Source organism: Salarias fasciatus, chromosome 14 (assembly GCF_902148845.1).
Source record: "Salarias fasciatus chromosome 14, fSalaFa1.1, whole genome shotgun sequence".
In the NCBI taxonomy this organism is placed as follows: Eukaryota; Metazoa; Chordata; class Actinopteri; order Blenniiformes; family Blenniidae; genus Salarias; species Salarias fasciatus.
The window spans coordinates 24,724,320-24,742,222 of record NC_043758.1 but is presented as its reverse complement, the minus strand read 5'-3'; the positions used below and the strand labels follow the sequence as shown (position 1 = coordinate 24,742,222).

Sequence of the window (17,903 nt, the reverse complement as noted above, 5' to 3'; positions counted from 1 at the left end):
ACTCTTTTTCATTTATATAATTTCGACCCGGGATGAGTCTCTCCGGACTCCGCGATTCGCCGTAGCCGTAACTACCTCAGCCGCACGCCGCGAGATACACACAACATGGGATTCCACGTGCGGTAGATAACGTGTTTATATAAAACGATGGACAGCGCCCTCAGCCAATCACGGCCCGCTACTGCGATTCCGTCATGTTTTCCATGGAAACCGGTCGCTTGCAGCCAATTGGGTGTCTCCAGGGGCGGAGTCTGAATTGAGGTCGAGCGTCGAGCTCGCTGATTGGCTGGCGGCGGAGCGCCGGAGAGAGCCGGGGAGGAACCGTACACTACTGTGTCAACCCGTCTGAAGACCGTCTCCCATTGAGGAAAGCGGGATGACTCCACTGGATGTTTTCATCTTTCGCGATTCTTTTCTGCATGTCGCTTAGGACGACCCAGCGCTGGATTTTTAGCCTGACAGCACAGGTTGGTTTTTCTTTATTTTCACAATATGCCTGTGGAAAGAATTATAAACTGAGCGCAAAAAAAATAAGTTGCATAACGTAAACCGATCTGCGCATGCGCGAAAATCCCGGTTGCTCTACTTATTCTACTTTTATTAAGAAAAAAAGCCGGTTTGAGGCTTTCTAGTCTTTCACGTGTATAGATAAAGACCTTTTTCGCTTGGATGTATCGTCTGAGGGGGAGCAGAGGCCGTTTTTGAGTGGCTTTTAAACGATTTGGTTACTTTTACATAACTGTGTCAGTGTACCGTGCAGTGGATTGCAGGTCAACGTGTGTGTGGATTGTGAATAGCAGGTCAATGGGAGTTATGAGGGGGAAGGGCTCATGCTTCCCTTTTTAGAAAGATTTCGACAAGATTTCATTCGATTTAACCTTTATATAATCAGTATATGTCCATGTGAGGAATTAGATATGCACATTTTTGGGGCTTTTTTACTGTCATTAATTACGGGGGGGGGGGATTTTCCATGCCTGGTAGTGAAACTAAGTAAAAAAAATTTAAAAATTCCAAAGAAGGATTTTTATAAAGCCGACGAAATAAATCATCCTTAAAATGTGGCATATCACAATATGTTGTGTAATTATGTCGAATATGCCTGGATTGACCGTATAGAAATAATCAAAATGGCAGAAATAACCATTGTACACACACAGTATTGCCAATCGAGTGCCCCAAAAAGGCAGCTGTCCCCCCATCTCACAGTATGTGGCAATCGCATTACGACTGAACATTTCATAGATTATAAAGAAATTGTGTATGGATTGAATTCTAAAGCGATGTGTTGGACCTTGATTTGATTTCAGCCATGATGATGGCGTCTACAGAAAGTCACAGGGACTTTTACTGTGAAGAAGAAAGGATGCTTAGCTCCTGTGAACTTGGTCTCACATCAGTTATCACCACGATTATAAAATCTTTACTTTACAGTACCTATCGGTTCTTTTTACTGATTATTGTGTTTTAGAAATTGTGAGGTCAATATGACGGATCAGTCAGATTTGTAGGTACAGTAGTGTATTTTAATGTCACCCACAGTGATTAATCATGTCATTATAGGTATATGAGTGCTATTGATTGAATATATCAAAAGCTTTTAAATATGTTGTCTCTTTTTTCCATCTGGGACTATTCCCATCTCTTTTTGCCTAAATCCATGTGGTTGGCATGAAAACTATTATAGTTTTGTAAATATATACTTATCTAAATATACATATTGTATAAATTGTATGAGGGATGCCTTTCAGAATAGGATTCCGGTGAAGGCATGTGGTTTTATGAAACAGGGCTGCCACAGCGTTGTGCTGCGTTATAGCTAAATCCATGTGACTGGAGCAGCGTTGTATAAGATCTGTGCTAGTGTGTTGGGTGTATCAGCACTCCAGCTGAAGCAGAGCAGTACTGCAGGCAGAGAGGAGGCTCGCTTTATGTCATTCCTCTGCTGTGTGCGCACTGTCACACCGTCCTCCACCTGGACTCGGAGCTCGGAAGATTCATTTTTATTCTCTTCTGGAGCTGTTTGAACCATCTGACCTTGCTGGGGATTCTTGTCATGTTCACGGTGCGAGGGTGATCCGGTAAGCTGCACATGTGTTACTTTCCGTCAGTGAGGAGGGAGCTTGGAAATGCTTGATGTTATACAGTCTGCTTTCAGAGGTTTTTATTTTAGCTGATATGGTTGACACCACGTGCTGGCTATATATTGTAATATCTGTCTTTAATTTACCTTTCTGGTAATGTTGTCCAGAGGTCTGTGCTGGTACATGACTCTACTCTTGTTGATAGCATATTGTGGGGAAAAATCAGCTCAACCTGCGAATACAAATGATCTAAAATATGTTACTTAACCCAGTTTGAAACGTTTTGTGGCATTCATTGATTGCTGTTTAGGTATATTTGTTTCTTGCATATTTAGAAATAATGATGACATTTGGCTCCCTCACAGGTAACAGTGCAGTGTTGCTATTTATGGAACCCGAGCTACTTTAATATTTATTTATTTATTTTTTGTTCCTGTTGAATTGAATTGAATTTCAACTGAATAACCACAGCCATCTGCTTATCCGCTGTGGTCCTGTTTAAAATCCATGGGAAACGTCAGTCCTACCTGTTGATACTGCCTACTCACTCCTGATTGGCTGCCCACAGCAGCCAATAGGAAGTGCTATGAGAGGGCCGGGCTGCTGAACTCATGAGTGGGTCATCTTCCAAGGAAGCAGTTTTATAATGATAGAAATGTGCGGGTGACTGGGAGGTGTTGTGGAGAATTAAGATGTTTCTTGAATATCTGGGGAATTAATCCCAGTTTTTAGTGAGGAGCAACTAAGCATATGAAAGACAGAATCGAGGCAATTCTTGCCACATTGTGTTCCCTGCTGTTTACCAAATCATCTCTGTATGAACGGTTCGCATGGATACAAGTGTAAAGTTATCGTAACCAAAGAAAATTTTTGTAGATATTTAAATAACACAAAATAAAACATTTTTTGACACGTTATGTAAAACTGCTTATGTAAATTGTGACGACTCAGACGAGCTACTGAATGCGCACACTTACATAAATAGTTGCAATATGTGAGAGGAGAACAGAGAAATAGTTTTGGATGTGGCGTCAGAGCCCGCTTCCTGTTGGATGATGCCAGACCAAAATAGCTCCCACTCTGCGCTCTGGCTGCTCACTGTGGAGGTTGTAGGAGGAGGTGGACGACAGAAGGAGGCTGCAGAAAGATGCTGCTTTTGTATTTTTATCTGGTTGTTTTTGGAGAGTTGAATTTAGTCTTATGTAACTGTGAATGCATGTAAATCAACCTTTAAATGGCGGGTAACTTTCTTGACTTGGCTCTGGTCATCTGACTTTAGCTGGAATATATCCAGACGTCTTTATCTGATTGAAAAAGAATAGAAAGTCAGCAGTTCATCTCTTATCTGTGTTTGATATTGACATTAAAGGCACAGTGATACTATATTCAGTCAGAAATTATTGATAAAGACCACCTGGAATAACACAATAGCAGGGAAAAAAACCTTTCTTTGTATTTTTTTGAACTGTCAGTAAACAATCAGTTTATTTTAATGAACATTTTAATGACTGAATTTATTTGAAGCATGGATAGAAATTGATCACAATTGAAATATGGGCTTTAATGCAACACTGTTAGTGTAATACAATATATAAAGACATTAAAAGAAGCAAGGGAAAATTCTATAACAATTAATCTGTGTGAATCCAAACAGTTATGTCAGGTGAAGATGAATAGGAATCGGTATAAAATCAACAAAATTTAAAAGGATTTTAAGCATTATTTCTGTGTGATGGTCTTCTTGTTTACGCTCCAAAACATTTGATCTCATCCTATTTTACTTTTTTCCTCAGGGATACAATGTAGCTTTCAATACTATCAAAAGTCAACACTTAGTCGCAATGATGTGAAGTGTGAGAAGGTTACTGTACATCTCTTGTCTTCAGAGCTGTGTTTTCATCCTGATAGACTCACCTTTTATGTGAAGTCACTCTTTTGAACACTCAAACTGGCTCAGACTGGTCTGGAGCTTCAGTCCACCATTAAAGGGCAAACGTTGGCCTATTTCACGGTGCGGACCTTTTGAAAGCTGGATGGTTGAGGCCTCAGTGTGATATGTGTCCGTGTGTGGAGATCACTGCCCTGGTTTTTCATGGTTGACTTTTAGAAATGCTAACATGGCGGGTTACAATGGTGGATTAGATCAAAGCTAAGGCCACTGTATACATAATGGATGGATTGTCTTCATCTCTATTGATTGTTTCCAGTTTTAGAAGTGTCTTTCTTTTGTGTAACTATCAATAGAGCTGTACTGAAATACAGTGAGTGATTTCAATTGTTTTATCCCCTTTCAGACCACACTCCCACCTTTGAGGTGTCAACTCTGTTCTCATCCCGGTGCCATGCAGCTCATGGCACAACGATGTGGAAGGTAACTTAATCTCCAGTCTCCTGCCCTCTGGCCTGGCCCATGTCTGAGGATAGCGATCCGAAGCACTACCGGTACTCAAGCCTAGACGGGCGCGATCGAAACCGGGAAAGGGTCGGCTTCCAGGTGGAGGAAGACCAGGGAAGCCCTTGTGGCTCCATCAGCCAGCTTCACCGCATGGCCAGCAGTTACAGCGAGGACTGTGGTGGGCGGGACGGGGTGGAACTGGAGCCGGAGCTGGGACTGCCATCCGAGGGGAGCGACAGCAGCCACGAGCACCCGGCCTCTCCGAGCTCCAGACACGATGACAGGAAGCGCCCGCGCCAGACTTTACACGAGGACGTAGAGATGGGCGGCAGCGGCTCAAGCGGGAGTGGGACCGAGTCCCACGGCAACGAGTCCCACGGCAACGAGTCCCACGGCAACGAATCTGTGGGTAGCTCCAATGGAAATGGCAAAGATTCGGCTCTCCTGGAGTCTTCAGGAAGCAACAAAAGGTGAGGGTGTGGCGTACGCACTGAATCATTAAATAGTTCACATCCAATTCATAGAAGTTAGGGTCATTATGGTCTCTGTGACGTATCCAGATGTGGTGGACGAAATGAAATTCTTATTGTAGTCCTAAATATGTCAAACGCTGTCATTTCAGAAGGTTCCGTGAGCTTAATCCGGGTGTGAAATTCCCAGATAATAATCTGTTAATTCCTTGGAGATTATATGAACCGGTGATAAATTCTCGGTTTACCCTCTGTTGCTAATCTGTTTTTGCTCTGACAACGATGCCAACCATTGAAACATATCTCCGCCTCGCATTCATCCAACTGTCACTCTCGTCTGTTGTCTGAAGAAAGCAGCACACCTACTGAGGGCTGCTTGTTACATAACCGGCGCTGATGTTTACTCCATCTCCATGAGGTGGACCAGACCCTGAAAAGCATTTTCTTTTTTTATGCTCAATGGTGCAACAATCACAGCAACTTAAGGCCAAAATTGACTTTAATTTGGGATTAGGTTGGGAAGTCATTTACCTATAATTTCTAATGTGCTCAAACCATTTAAAAAAAACCACAACTGTGAAACAGACAGTAGTTAAATATGATGAGTTTTCTTAAACCAATCAGACACAACAAGCATGGTTTAAGGTTTCTGCTCACAACAATATCACATTATGTGTGTTTTGAGCTACTTTTAGCTAAAGCAATCGAGGAGAAATCCTGTGTTGAGAATCTCTGGAGGGACTTTAATGACGGTAAAGCACAAACAACAGGGTGCACACCATCTGTAATTTCTTCTCAGGTTTGTTCTGGGACTGCATTAAAGGTTGGCTGTGTTTTCAAAGTGTTTTAAACCCATCACCCAATGACTGCAGTCCTGTGGACAAGCGAGAGAAAAAAAGGAGTTGCTGTCCAAAAATCAGTTTAAAAATGGCCCTCGGGTTTAAAAATTCAGATTTTTTTTTTACGTATTTTTAGGACATGACTTATTTGATAATGGTATTTTCTCTGCTTTCAAAGTCAGAAGCAGATTTTTTTTCATGGATTTTCCATTAAAAAAGACAAATAAATATGAACATTTTCATGACAACTGAACTTCTTTTGCATTTCAGTCAAAGGAATGGGAACAACAACAACATCTAATCTCCACCTAGTTTTGATGAAGTTCTCCTCCCTGGTTAAAGAATCCAGATTTCCATTTTAGAGGTTGAACTTTTGGATCTAAAATGACTCTTCTTGTGTCATTTGTCATGTTCAATCCACACATCAAACATGACCTGTGAATCGAATGAGAAACTAATAATTTAAAGAGGAGTTGTTCCTCTGACTTAAGCTTTCATAAGATTTACACCTAAAAATACTTCATTATATGATCAAACCTAAAATTAGCTTCCAGCTAAAATTCAGCAAATTTGCTGAAGTAGTTGAACAATGTTTATTCCTGATCCTGACCTGTGGTGACATAACTATGAAAGAACTGCTATTCAAAGAAAAATACAAAAACACTTAAGAAACTCAGCAGAGGACTGTTTCAAATATCTTTCTTGTTTTTTAGTGTGTTTTTTATAAAGTGCATTCACATCGTGACAGACCCTCTGTTTGCCGGTTAATTCCATTTACATCCAATGATATGTTGCTTAGTGTTTGTTTCTGGTTTTATACATATGAAGCTAAACACAGCGTATCTGTAGCAGAGGGACGGGCCTTTTTAACCTCATGTCCTTGACACACTGGCTGAGTCTTATCCTCACTTGTTGCACTCTGACTCTGACGTGGTGCTCTTTGTCCAGTTTAGTCTTCTCTGCTTTAATAACACGACACGTGTTTCTTTTGTTACAGCTCCAACTCGCACAGCCCGTCTCCACCAAGCAGCTCCAACGCCTTCAGCCTGATGAGCTCGGAACAGGACAACCCGTCCACCAGCGGCTGCAGGTTAGTGGTCCTCGGAGTCACGCACAATCACGGAAGGAAAAACGTTCCTCTCTTCTGGAAGCTTCCATCTGCCCCCACCCCTGATTTGTTATTCATGCTTGAAAACAGATTGTTGGCTCACAGGTGAGATCTCGTCACATTGACACGCATGTGCATGTCTCATTTGCGTCCTGCAGCAGCGAGCAGTCTGCCAAAGCTAAGACACAGAAAGAGCTCTACAAGGCCCTCAAAGAGCTGAAGATGCACCTGCCATCAGAGAAGAGGAACAAGGGCAAGAGCAGCACTGTCAACACGCTCAAGTATGCCCTGCGCTGTGTCAAACAGGTGAAAGGTAAGGTTCACATCCTGTAACTTTCAGCTATTGGTGAAAAAAACCCCATCAATCTGGTGTGTGCATTCATCCACATTGTCTTTGTTTTTTCTTTAGCCAATGAGGAGTACTACCAGATGCTGATGATTAATGACAGTCAGCCACCAGGATTCGATGTATCTTCTTACACCATCGAGGAAATCAACAGCATCACGTCGGAGTACACCCTCAAAAACACCGTAAGATCTTTCACTAGTCTCCTCCAGTTTAACTGACACTACAGAGTACGAGTAGTACCACTGATACTGCTGTACTCCATACATCATTAGATACTACGCACCATCTTTAGATTGCACCTGCATGAAGGCATGATTGAACAACAGTCAAGTTAATATGGAACTATCATCACACAAAAGACACATTTTTATAACAACCAATAATCACCTTCCTTTTCTGCAGGATATATTTGCTGTAGCGGTGTCGCTCATCACGGGCAAGATTGTTTACATTTCGGATCAGGCAGCGACCATCTTGAACTGCAAGCAGGAAGTATTCAACAATGCTAAGTTTGTGGAGTTCCTGAGTCCTCAGGACGTCAGCGTCTTCTACAGCTTCACCACGCCGTACCGCCTGCCCTCATGGAGCATGTGCACGGGAGCAGGTACGCGGCAGACTCAGCCCCAGCTATGACTCGCCCCAGTCTAGATTTAGACAGATCAACACTTTGAAACACGCTATTGGGGACATCGATGGCAGATTTCCGTCTCTGAAAACACGTGGCAAACCAAGTGTCTGTTTCCTTCACATGATCCACCCCCACATGCACATGCTCATGCATACATAGCACCTATTTCATTACCATGACCAATCATACATAAATCAAAGCATGCCCCCTCACACACACATGTCGCATATTTTCTGAATCAGCTCATGCGTATATGAGAAATCACACGCAAATCATGTAATGAAAAGTTTGAAAAAGAATGATGTCAAGTGAAAGTTGTAGCTTTGCTTGTTGAAACAAAAAAGTTACCAAAAGCTATTAAACAGTTATATTTCAGATTTTAGTGACTTAAACACATCTACTCTGCATGTTCCCATTGTTAGTCTATTGATGTGTTGCAGTTGATTTATCTTGCTCAAACAGTGCCTGGTGTATCATTTGTAGACCTGTGTGCTGGTGCCTGTCTAGAGATACAGCGATGATGTAAACTCGAAAGTTATCAAAACTCTATTTTTATCATTATTTTTAAGTCTTGGCCGAACTAAATTAAATTAAAAGACTCAACATGCCTCTCTGGTCTGGGGTCTGTCCGCTCCCCACTGGAGAAAGAGGCACTTTTTTCATGTCCTGTAAACAGTGTGTAGAAGTGTGATGACTAATAGGTAGCCAGCTTTGAAGTGGTCCAGCTAGTTAAACAGGGCGAGAAACTCATCCCACCTTCCTCCCTTTTCTTCTTCAGAGTCGTCTCCCACGGAGTGCATGCAGGAGAAGTCCTTCTTCTGCCGCATCAGGTGAGTGACAGCGGCCCTTGATCCACAGCTTCCTGTTCTGAGTCATCACTGGGGTAGGGGGTGGGAGATAGGAATAGGCTAAAGACTGAAGTCAGCAGCCATGAGCTTTTGAGTCCATCTGGTGGTCACACTGAGTATTACAGGTTCTCTTTAAACATCAAAATGGGGACAATGAAGTTCAGAGTATTTCCATCTGATGAAAAACTGCACTTCTTTTTACTTCTTTTAGGAAATCTTCTGCATTAAACATAAAAAAAGGAGCCTGAACGCAGCTCATTACAGTATCATATGAGTCCATGCAAATGGTTAATCTGTTTTAAAGTTTAAGAAAGTAATGGAGCATCATTAAAAGGATGTGTGTTTGCACTGCAGTGGTGGGAAGGAGCACGAAGGAGACCTCCAGTATTATCCCTTTCGCATGACTCCTTACCTGATGAAAGTCCAGGACACCATGCTGGCTGAAGAGCAGTTCTGCTGCCTCCTGCTGGCAGAGAGGGTTCACTCTGGATATGAAGGTGAGAGCTGAGGGAACATGACATGAAAAATATCAGAGCATTAGAAATTAGATTGTATTTGTTATCATGAGGATAAACTATCAATATTCAATTTTTTTCCCATGCAAAATGTCACTGACAACTTTCTCCTCACAGCTCCCCGAATCCCTCCAGACAAGCGGATCTTCACCACCACACACACACCCAACTGTGTTTTCCAGGATGTGGATGAGAGGTGAGTGAGTTTCCAGTTATTCACTGGCAGAGTTCATCAAAACCACTGTGCTCTTAGCTAAAGGCACATCGTTGTTTCTCCATCAGGGCTGTTCCTCTGCTCGGGTACCTCCCTCAAGACCTGATCGGGACCCCTGTGCTGCTCAACCTGCACCCGAGCGATCGGCCTTTAATGTTGGCCGTGCATAGAAAGAGTAAGAACCGTTATTGTAGCATTTCATCCTCTGTGTTGCTTTGCTTTCTTTTTTCTTGAGATTCACACATTCTTCCTTGTGTTTCCTTTAGTCCTGCAGTACGCCGGCCAGCCGTTTGACCATTCCTCAATTCGCTTCTGCGCGAGAAATGGCGAGTACGTTATGATCGACACCAGCTGGTCAAGCTTTGTCAATCCGTGGAGCCGCAAGGTGTCCTTTGTCATTGGCAGGCACAAAGTTCGCATGTGAGTACTCCGCATTATTGCTCCTCCTTGGTGGATCATTTTTGAGATCCATGAGATAAATGCTTTTTATTTTGAACATGCTGGATGACTCTGACACACTCATGTGTTTCAGGGGTCCTGTGAATGAAGATGTTTTCGCTGCACCTGCTTTCCATGGAGGGAAGATCATGGATTCAGACATCCAGGAAATTAGTGAACAGATCCACAGGATGCTGCTCCAAGTATGTCTGCGCACACATGTGGTATGTTAATCCCGAAGCAGGAGGAATTTTTCAGGTTCTGAACAGTCTCTTGTCGTTCTCTCTATGCAGCCGGTTCACAACATGGGCTCCAGCGGCTACGGCAGCCTCGGCAGCAACGGTTCTCACGAGCAGCTGGTTAGCATCAGTTCATCCAGTGAGAGCAATGGGAACGTTCCGTCAGGGAACACAACGGAGGAGACGGGGAAGAGCAAACCCACCAGGACCTTCCAGGAGATCTGTAAAGGAGTCCACATGTTGAAGAATCAGGACTCCCAGGCCGGCCCGCAGCCCCTGTCTCCCTTACCACTGCCATTCAAACCTGAGCAGAAGAAGGCAGCTGACAGTGAGTGTGGATTAATACAAACAAAGTTGATCCCAAGCGAGAAACGTGCTTCAAGCCACTGTGGCATTCAGTGTTCCTTTGAAACAACTGTTAAGATTTCCATCAGGTTGATCTTTAAAGCTTCAGCCAATTGTTGAGTTAGTTATTGTGTTTACCAGCGTTAGGTGTCATGTATGTGTGTTCACTCCCCGCTGCATATTTCTGACATTTACTTCTTCCTCTCCCACCTCTCAGCTTCTCAAAGGGGTTCAGCCATGCGTGTGAGGGACTCTGTACCCGCCCTGCAGGCCAGAGACAGTACTGCAGCCAGCATGGACGAGTTGCCCGGCAAAGACCACACGGTTTGCTCCTACCAGCAGATCAGCTGCCTGGACAGTGTCATCAGGTGAGTGCTTGTCTTCCGGTCTTGTGTAGTCATCCTGGCCTTTATTGAAATGATATTCTGATTGAACTCATTTTTGTTTCTCAGGTATCTGGAGAGTTGTCATATCCCCATCACAGTGAAAAGGAAGTACAAATTCTCCTCAAACACCACCTCCTCCAACTCAGATGATGACAAGAAGGGCTCAGAGGAAGGCATGCAAGTGCCTCAGGATACGAATGCAGGCATGTAGACGCCATACGTCACAAGTAACTGAGAACTCAGTTGAGAATTTAACTAAGATTAAAGCTAATGGGAGAAACTCTCTTTCCTTCTTTAGATTCTTTGATACTTGAACCTCAGCCAGGCCTTTCAAACATGAAGGCACCCAAGAAGCCCCCACCTGGAGCCGCAGGTGTGGTGGGTGGCCCCCTGGCCCCTCTCACTCTGCCGAGCAAGGCTGAAAGCGTGGTGTCCATCACCTCGCAGTGCAGCTACAGCAGCACCATCGTCCATGTAGGAGACAAGAAGCCTCAACCTGAATCTGGTGGGTGACACAAAATGAAGATTTTTCAACAAACTGTTACATAGAAAGTTCTGTGTGACTGATAATGTTGTCCGTACTCTACTCTACAGAGATAATTGAGGACATTGCAGAGAGCCCGGCTCCGCCTGCCCTGCCTGTTAGCATGGTTTCTCCACCGAGTCAAGAGAAGGAGGCCTACAAGCGGCTGGGACTGACCAAGCAGGTGCTGGCGGCTCACACCCAGAAGGAAGAGCAGGCCTTCCTGAACCGCCGCAGAGAGCTCCGCAATGCCAGATATTTCCAGAAGGACTGCTCCACCTATCTGCACAAGCAGAGGTTCCCGATCAGTGTTGAAGGTGCACAAGGTTTATACTTATCACATTAAAAGAAACAGCTTTTGTAATGAGTACCTTTGAAACTGCTACAGCCTCTTCATTTCCACAAACTCCAGTAAACCAACAATGCAATTTTTGTTTCAGAATCACCTGAACCTCGAGGTGCTGTCAAGCAATGCGCCGCACGGCCAGAGACGACGGCCAGGAAGGGCAACCGCAACCGGAAATCCAAGAAGCCACGGATGAAGCATCCGGACTCATCGGACAGCGCCGTGTCCAACCGCAAACCGCGGCCCCCCCTCCAGGGTCTCAACCAGACCTCCTGGTCCCCATCTGAAGCGTCCCAATCAGCGTTCAACGTCTCCTACCCCATGGTGCCTGGATACCCGCTCTACCCCGCTACGTCCGCGGCTCCAGCTCAGGCCTCGCGTCCGGACCCGTCTCTCTCCACGGGCTTTGGAGACGGACAGAGCAGCCAAGGCCCGCCCGCTACGACTCCATTTCCCGCACCTGTTGTCACACCCGTCGTGGCTCTGGTGCTGCCCAATTACCTCTTCCCTCAAATAGGACAGTTAGGCCAGATAGGGCAGCTGGCGCCCGCACAAAGACCAACGTTTTTCCCTGAGCAGGCCCCGGCTCAAGCCGCGTACACGGCCCCCCAGCAGTTTCAGCCGACGCAGGCAGCCTACGCAATGCAAGCGCAAGCTTCCTTCACCAGCCAACAGCCATTCCCCGTGCAGACGGCCTTCGCCACTCAGCAGCCATTCCAAACCGCTCCCTCCCCGTTCAGCACCCAGCAGCCTTTCCAGGCCCCGCAGACTGCCTACACCGCTCAGCAGCCCTTCACTGCCCAGTCATCTTTTCCGGTGCAGACTCAGTTTGTGACGCAGTCCCCGTTCCCCACGCAGCCTTTCCCCTTCAGCCTGGCCAACGACGTTCCCAAAGCCACGGCCGTGGAGCCCCGGGAGGGCCCGGCGTCACGATCCACCACCCCGGCGTCAGGGCCGCGGGAGCCCGCCACGTCGCCGCCGCTGTTCGAGTCACGCTGCAGCTCGCCGCTGCAGCTCAACCTGCTGAGCATGGAGGAGGGGCAGAGGTCGGTGGAGCGTCAGGACAGCATGCCGCCCTCCGCCGGGGCTCAGGGAAGCACCTCGGCTGCAGTGTCTGGATGTGCAGGGGAGAAGACGGCCATGGCCGATCACCAAGAGGTGAGAGAAGATTCACCGTGTAATTCGTCCTCGGGGTGTTAGTCGTGTATATCCCATCTGTCTGACATTATTGCAGTGGATCACTGAAGTGTGGTTCTGTCCTGCAGGTGGACTCTCCAGAAGATGCGGCTCTCAGTGACGCCAACTCTTCATCCTGCGACCTGTTGGATATACTCCTGCAGGAGCAGGAGGACTCCCATTCTGGTACTGGATCAGCTACTTCAGGCTCCATGGGGTCCGGATCAGGATCAGGATCAGGATCAGGCTCGGGCTCGGGGTCAGGATGCAACGGCTGTGGTACCTCAGCCAGCGGAGCATCTGGTAGCAGAACTGGTCAGTAAAACGCAGAGAAGCCATGTCCTAAAACTGCATCTAATTTTTTTTTTTTTTTTTTTTTTAAATAATCTGCCTGGAGATTAAAATGTTTTAGATCTTAGTTTGACTGTTTCTGTCCCTCGGTCTCTGCACAGGGAGCAGCAACACCAGCAAATATTTTGGCAGCGTTGACTCTCTGGAACATGACCCCAAGGTCAAAGCCAAGATGAGGGGCGAAGGAGAATCAGAAGGGGGCAAGTTGCAAGTGAAGGTCTCCGCTCAGGGGGAGGGGGAGCACTTCAAGTATGTCCTGCAAGAGCCACTTTGGCTGCTGATGGCCAACACCGACGACAAAGTCATGATGACATATCAGATGCCGTCCAGGTCAGTCCTCAGCTACATCATTTTACAGAGATTTCAGTTTTTCAACCAGATTTCTGTTATTTTAATGATTTTTTTTTTGTCATATGCCTGCTCTCCAACAGGGACATTCAGCGAGTGCTGCGAGAAGACAAGGAGAGACTGAGACAGATGCAGAAGAGCCAGCCTCACTTCACTTCAGACCAGCGGCGAGAACTTATCGAGGAACACCCCTGGATGAGGAGGGGAGGTCTGCCTGCAGCTATCAATGTCAAGGTGACGAGTCAGCATATTCATACTGTGTCTCATACATTAGTTGTTCATAAAGTACTGCACTGACACACCATATGCGCTGGCCCAAACTAGTTATTATAAAACTTGCTCTTAAGTAGATAACATGACTCCCTCTATGGGTTCATCAGTCACTAGGAGAATTTTTTTAGGTTATTGGAGAGATAATATTAGAATTCATATTTAGACTAAAAGAGATTTCAATTAATTTACCTTCTATCACAAAATAGCACTCATCCAGCCTCACTCTCAAAATCTAGTCCAGACTACATTTTGTCATCATTATGTGTTTTTTCTGTCCCTGAATGCATCATGTGTAGACAGGCTCACCCACACACAGCTGCTCTGCTCAAACAACACCAAATGATATCAAAATATTTTCAGCTTAGAAAACATGATGGTTTGCCTTAATTGTTGAGGGAAAAAAGAAACTAAGATGATCAAGAAAATATTGACTGGATCAGCACTGTGGATAATTCCATTGTGGAGCCACCTCGGCTGTTGCTCTGTGAGATAACATTTTAAATTCTTTCCATGATATGATTCCAGCGCTAAAACAAGAAGGCTGGAGGACTTTTCATTCATCGCATGTGTGTGTGATTTCAGGAGTGTGTGTACTGCGAGGACGCGGCGGCAGAGCCCATCGAGGACGACCTTCCAGACATGGAGATGGGCGAGCTGGTGGAGGAGCCCAGTCAGGAGAACCAGAGCGAACCGCAGCCTCAGCCGGACTCGAATGGCTCCTGAACTGTGAGCGCGCACTCACTGGCGGCCACCAGGGGGCGACGTTCACCAGCTGAGAACTATCAGGATCCTGCACATGCATTATGGATGTGAGACAAAACAGCTGTGTGCCTGACCGTCCTGACAAAACACACATTCACACACACACACACACACACACACACGCACACACACACATGCTGAGTGCAGGTGTATACCGCCAGTGTCATGGTCAGGAAAACACCTCCTGCCACTGTGTTTATAGCCGTTTGTGTGTGTGTTGAATGTGGGACTGCTACTGGAGTGCATTTCTAAATGCACCCCTACAGGGGGCAGTAGTTCTTTATGGGGGTTGTGTTTGCATGACCTACATACTTTCCTTTGGCCACACATACACACTCTGTCATTCTCTGTCCCTGGAAAACCTTGGCTCAGATTATTTTATTTAAATAAATTCCACCTTTACTGGAGGTGGAGCGCTTATACAGACATAGTCATGCTTATAAATATTTGATTTTTATGAAAATGTTATTTGTGTAAGAAAGCTGTCATGGATCTTTTTTTGTCATGTCATTGAGAAGCAGTCCAGCGCGCTCGCCCAACACAGTGCTCTTGCTTTCTAGAATTACTTCTCGGGCTCATGCAACGCCTTTCAAATCCCACAACTACAGCTATTTCCTCCTGTCGTGTAGTAAAGCTGTGGCGCTCACTGGGCCATGAAAGCCAGGTCAAAAGTGGAAGGAGCTCATTTTCTGAATTAGTTCAGTGTTTTTGTAATGGAATACAGCCAGGGGCTCAGCTGCAGTGGTGGTCGTTGACTCAGTAGCCAAGAGAGTGACATGAAGGCCGACTCTAGCTTTCTTCTAAAGCGACAATCTAGTGAAAGCCGTTCATTTATCTGTCTAATTTATTTTCTCCTACATAAATATATCTAAAGCAGATTTATTTTTCAAAAGCTAAAGCCAAATCAGTCCAGTTCAGATTTGATATATAACCTATGACATGAAACTGTGCGAAATTTTTAAGGTGCAGTATGACTTCTTCTTTATTTTTTCAAGAAAAAAAGATAACAAAAAAAAAAAAGAAAGAAACAGTCAGGCATCTTGTCAAGCCTGTCCTCGACAAAAGAGTGAAAACAACCACGTCTGAAGGTTTTGGTGAGGCTAAGAGAAGGGCCGAGGGCAGACGGTGGTGACCTCACAGTGACTCAACACTGCCACCAACCGCACAAAGGTGGTTTTACATTTATCTTTCATAGTGTATCACAGATCAAGAAGCTGCTGCTGAAATACATTTATTTTTGTAACCTTAAACGATCTTAACGGCAACAGAAATTAGACTTAGATGTATGTTGAAGCGAGGTCATTTGGTTTTTCAAAACCACAGGTTAACTTGAAACTCTGAAAATCATCGTCTGTAGGGTTTGTTTCTCACCGGCAGTTTGTATCATAGAGTGACATGTGGTTTTTGAAGAAGAACCCACAAAACATGTAGAAACTGTTCAATAATGCTATCTTTCTGTTTATAAAATGCAGCTTTCCAACACGTGCAACTCTTAAAAAAAAAAAACATTTGAGCTCTTTCAGTTATTTCTGCATTATGCAAAACTACAGTGTCGACAATTGCACAGTTTCTGAGGATTTTCCTGTTATCTATTGAAAATATATCTATATTTATATATATATATATTCACCGTAAGTGGATTTCAAATCCTAAATCTGTGCAGGTGTGTTTGAAGCAGTACCGTGAAAGCTGCTGGTCAGAGCAGTGTGTAACACTGAGGTCAATACTGAGCATCAGCTGCTTGTGTCCGCAGTGCGAGAAGGATGAAAAAAAACATGTTGTAGCAAACAGTGGCGAGGGGGGAAGGTCTCGTGTTCCCGCTCTGAGCTGCTCCCCGCAGCAGATGGGGGACGCTCACGGGAGATGGCTGTAGAGGCAGCGGCAGCCGCTCGAGCTCGCCTTCATGAAGTATTAACTAAAGCAAACTGTGACTCAAACCGACTCCATGTAGTTGAGACAAGCAGCAAGGAGACCTGGGATCAACTGCGGTGCTAAGGCAGAGACACTGTTGAGGCTGGCCTTGTGAATGTAACACCAACTGGACCAAGAGCATCTCACTGACTTAGTTTATTTTCATTATTTGTTTGGAAAAAAAAAACTGATGGTTAACTTGTCTTTTTCTTTTGTAATTTTTTTTTTTTCCTCTTGTATGTGTATATTATTTTATTCATTTGACTAAGGTTAAAGCTTTCGAGTGTTATTGGGGATGAACCCTACCTCTGAATAACTCAATCCCAGGTCGTGTTACTGTAAGCAGACCATAGCTTGTCTGTGAGTGCATGTGGGCAAAGCGCAATGGACAGAGCGGTCAGATACTTCCGTGATTCCTGTGAGTGCAGAGAGTCTCTGCCTGGGACCGGCAGAGCTTTATGGACTCCTCCAAGTCTGCTCTTCTCTCTGTGAGCGGATGAGTGCACAGAGAGTACAGGCACCTCTCTCCACAAACGACAACTGCAGTTTATCTCTGTCTTTAATCTCCAATGAGCCTCCAGTGCTCAGCTTGTGTACCAGCCAGTGACATTGTCAGAAAGTCAGTTCATCATTTGATACCGCTGTGAATACTGATAGCAAGCCTTATTTTTTCCCTCCCCAAAGACTCCTCACAAAAGAGGGAATGCTATGTCTAAACAGGTTGCACACTAGTGGGCCACTGGGTGCACCCTGATCTGTAAATGCACACACACACACACACACACACACACACACACACACACACACACACACACACACACACAGATGTGGTAATGGTACATGATGTTATGTATGGTTGTGTAAATTCGTCTCATTGCCACTGTATGAATCTGTGGTATGTCCAACCAGCACAGTGCTGTGCATTTTTGTAGATGAGAAGATGTGCTATTTGAAACATGAAAACTATGTTGTAATAAAACTATGGAAATGAAACCAGTGTGACTCTGCTCCTTTTTTCTTTATGATGAATTCACCAATGGGGGAAAGAGATTTGTGAAGAGCTAAAATGACCTTAAAATGCTAAATTTTGTTTCTGACTCAATGTTCTGGAGTTGATCTAAATTGATTAGTTAATTTGAGAAACAAATAACCTCCACTAATGACATAAATACAGAAACAGCTGACAGACTCCTGCTCTTCACTGTCATATGGGATCTACCCAGTGTAATTTAGCCTTCCTACTGTGGAGGAAGTCACTGGGACGTATTTTAGGGGCACATCCATCATTACCATAAAGCTGCTTTCATTTGATTTGTTCTGATTAAACGTTCATCCGTCACCATCATCCATCATGC

At 44.9% G+C, this 17,903-nt stretch overlaps 1 protein-coding gene across 1 annotated transcript; it reads left to right on the top strand.

Annotated features, from left to right (window-relative positions):
* The first annotated feature begins 337 nt into the window (after window positions 1–337).
* On the top strand, window positions 338–16,401 carry LOC115400276 (period circadian protein homolog 2-like). Its single transcript, XM_030108047.1, has 22 exons — window positions 338–467; window positions 4,379–4,949; window positions 6,786–6,878; window positions 7,055–7,209; window positions 7,306–7,427; window positions 7,648–7,849; window positions 8,652–8,703; window positions 9,076–9,218; window positions 9,354–9,432; window positions 9,519–9,625; window positions 9,717–9,870; window positions 9,983–10,091; window positions 10,182–10,455; window positions 10,690–10,840; window positions 10,925–11,061; window positions 11,157–11,363; window positions 11,453–11,698; window positions 11,822–12,885; window positions 12,993–13,218; window positions 13,356–13,584; window positions 13,686–13,836; window positions 14,458–16,401. Exons 2-22 carry the CDS (start codon window positions 4,495–4,497, stop codon window positions 14,596–14,598), a joined length of 4,497 nt encoding a protein of 1,498 aa, XP_029963907.1. The 5' UTR covers window positions 338–467; window positions 4,379–4,494; the 3' UTR covers window positions 14,599–16,401.
* Window positions 16,402–17,903: the final 1,502 nt, after the last annotated feature.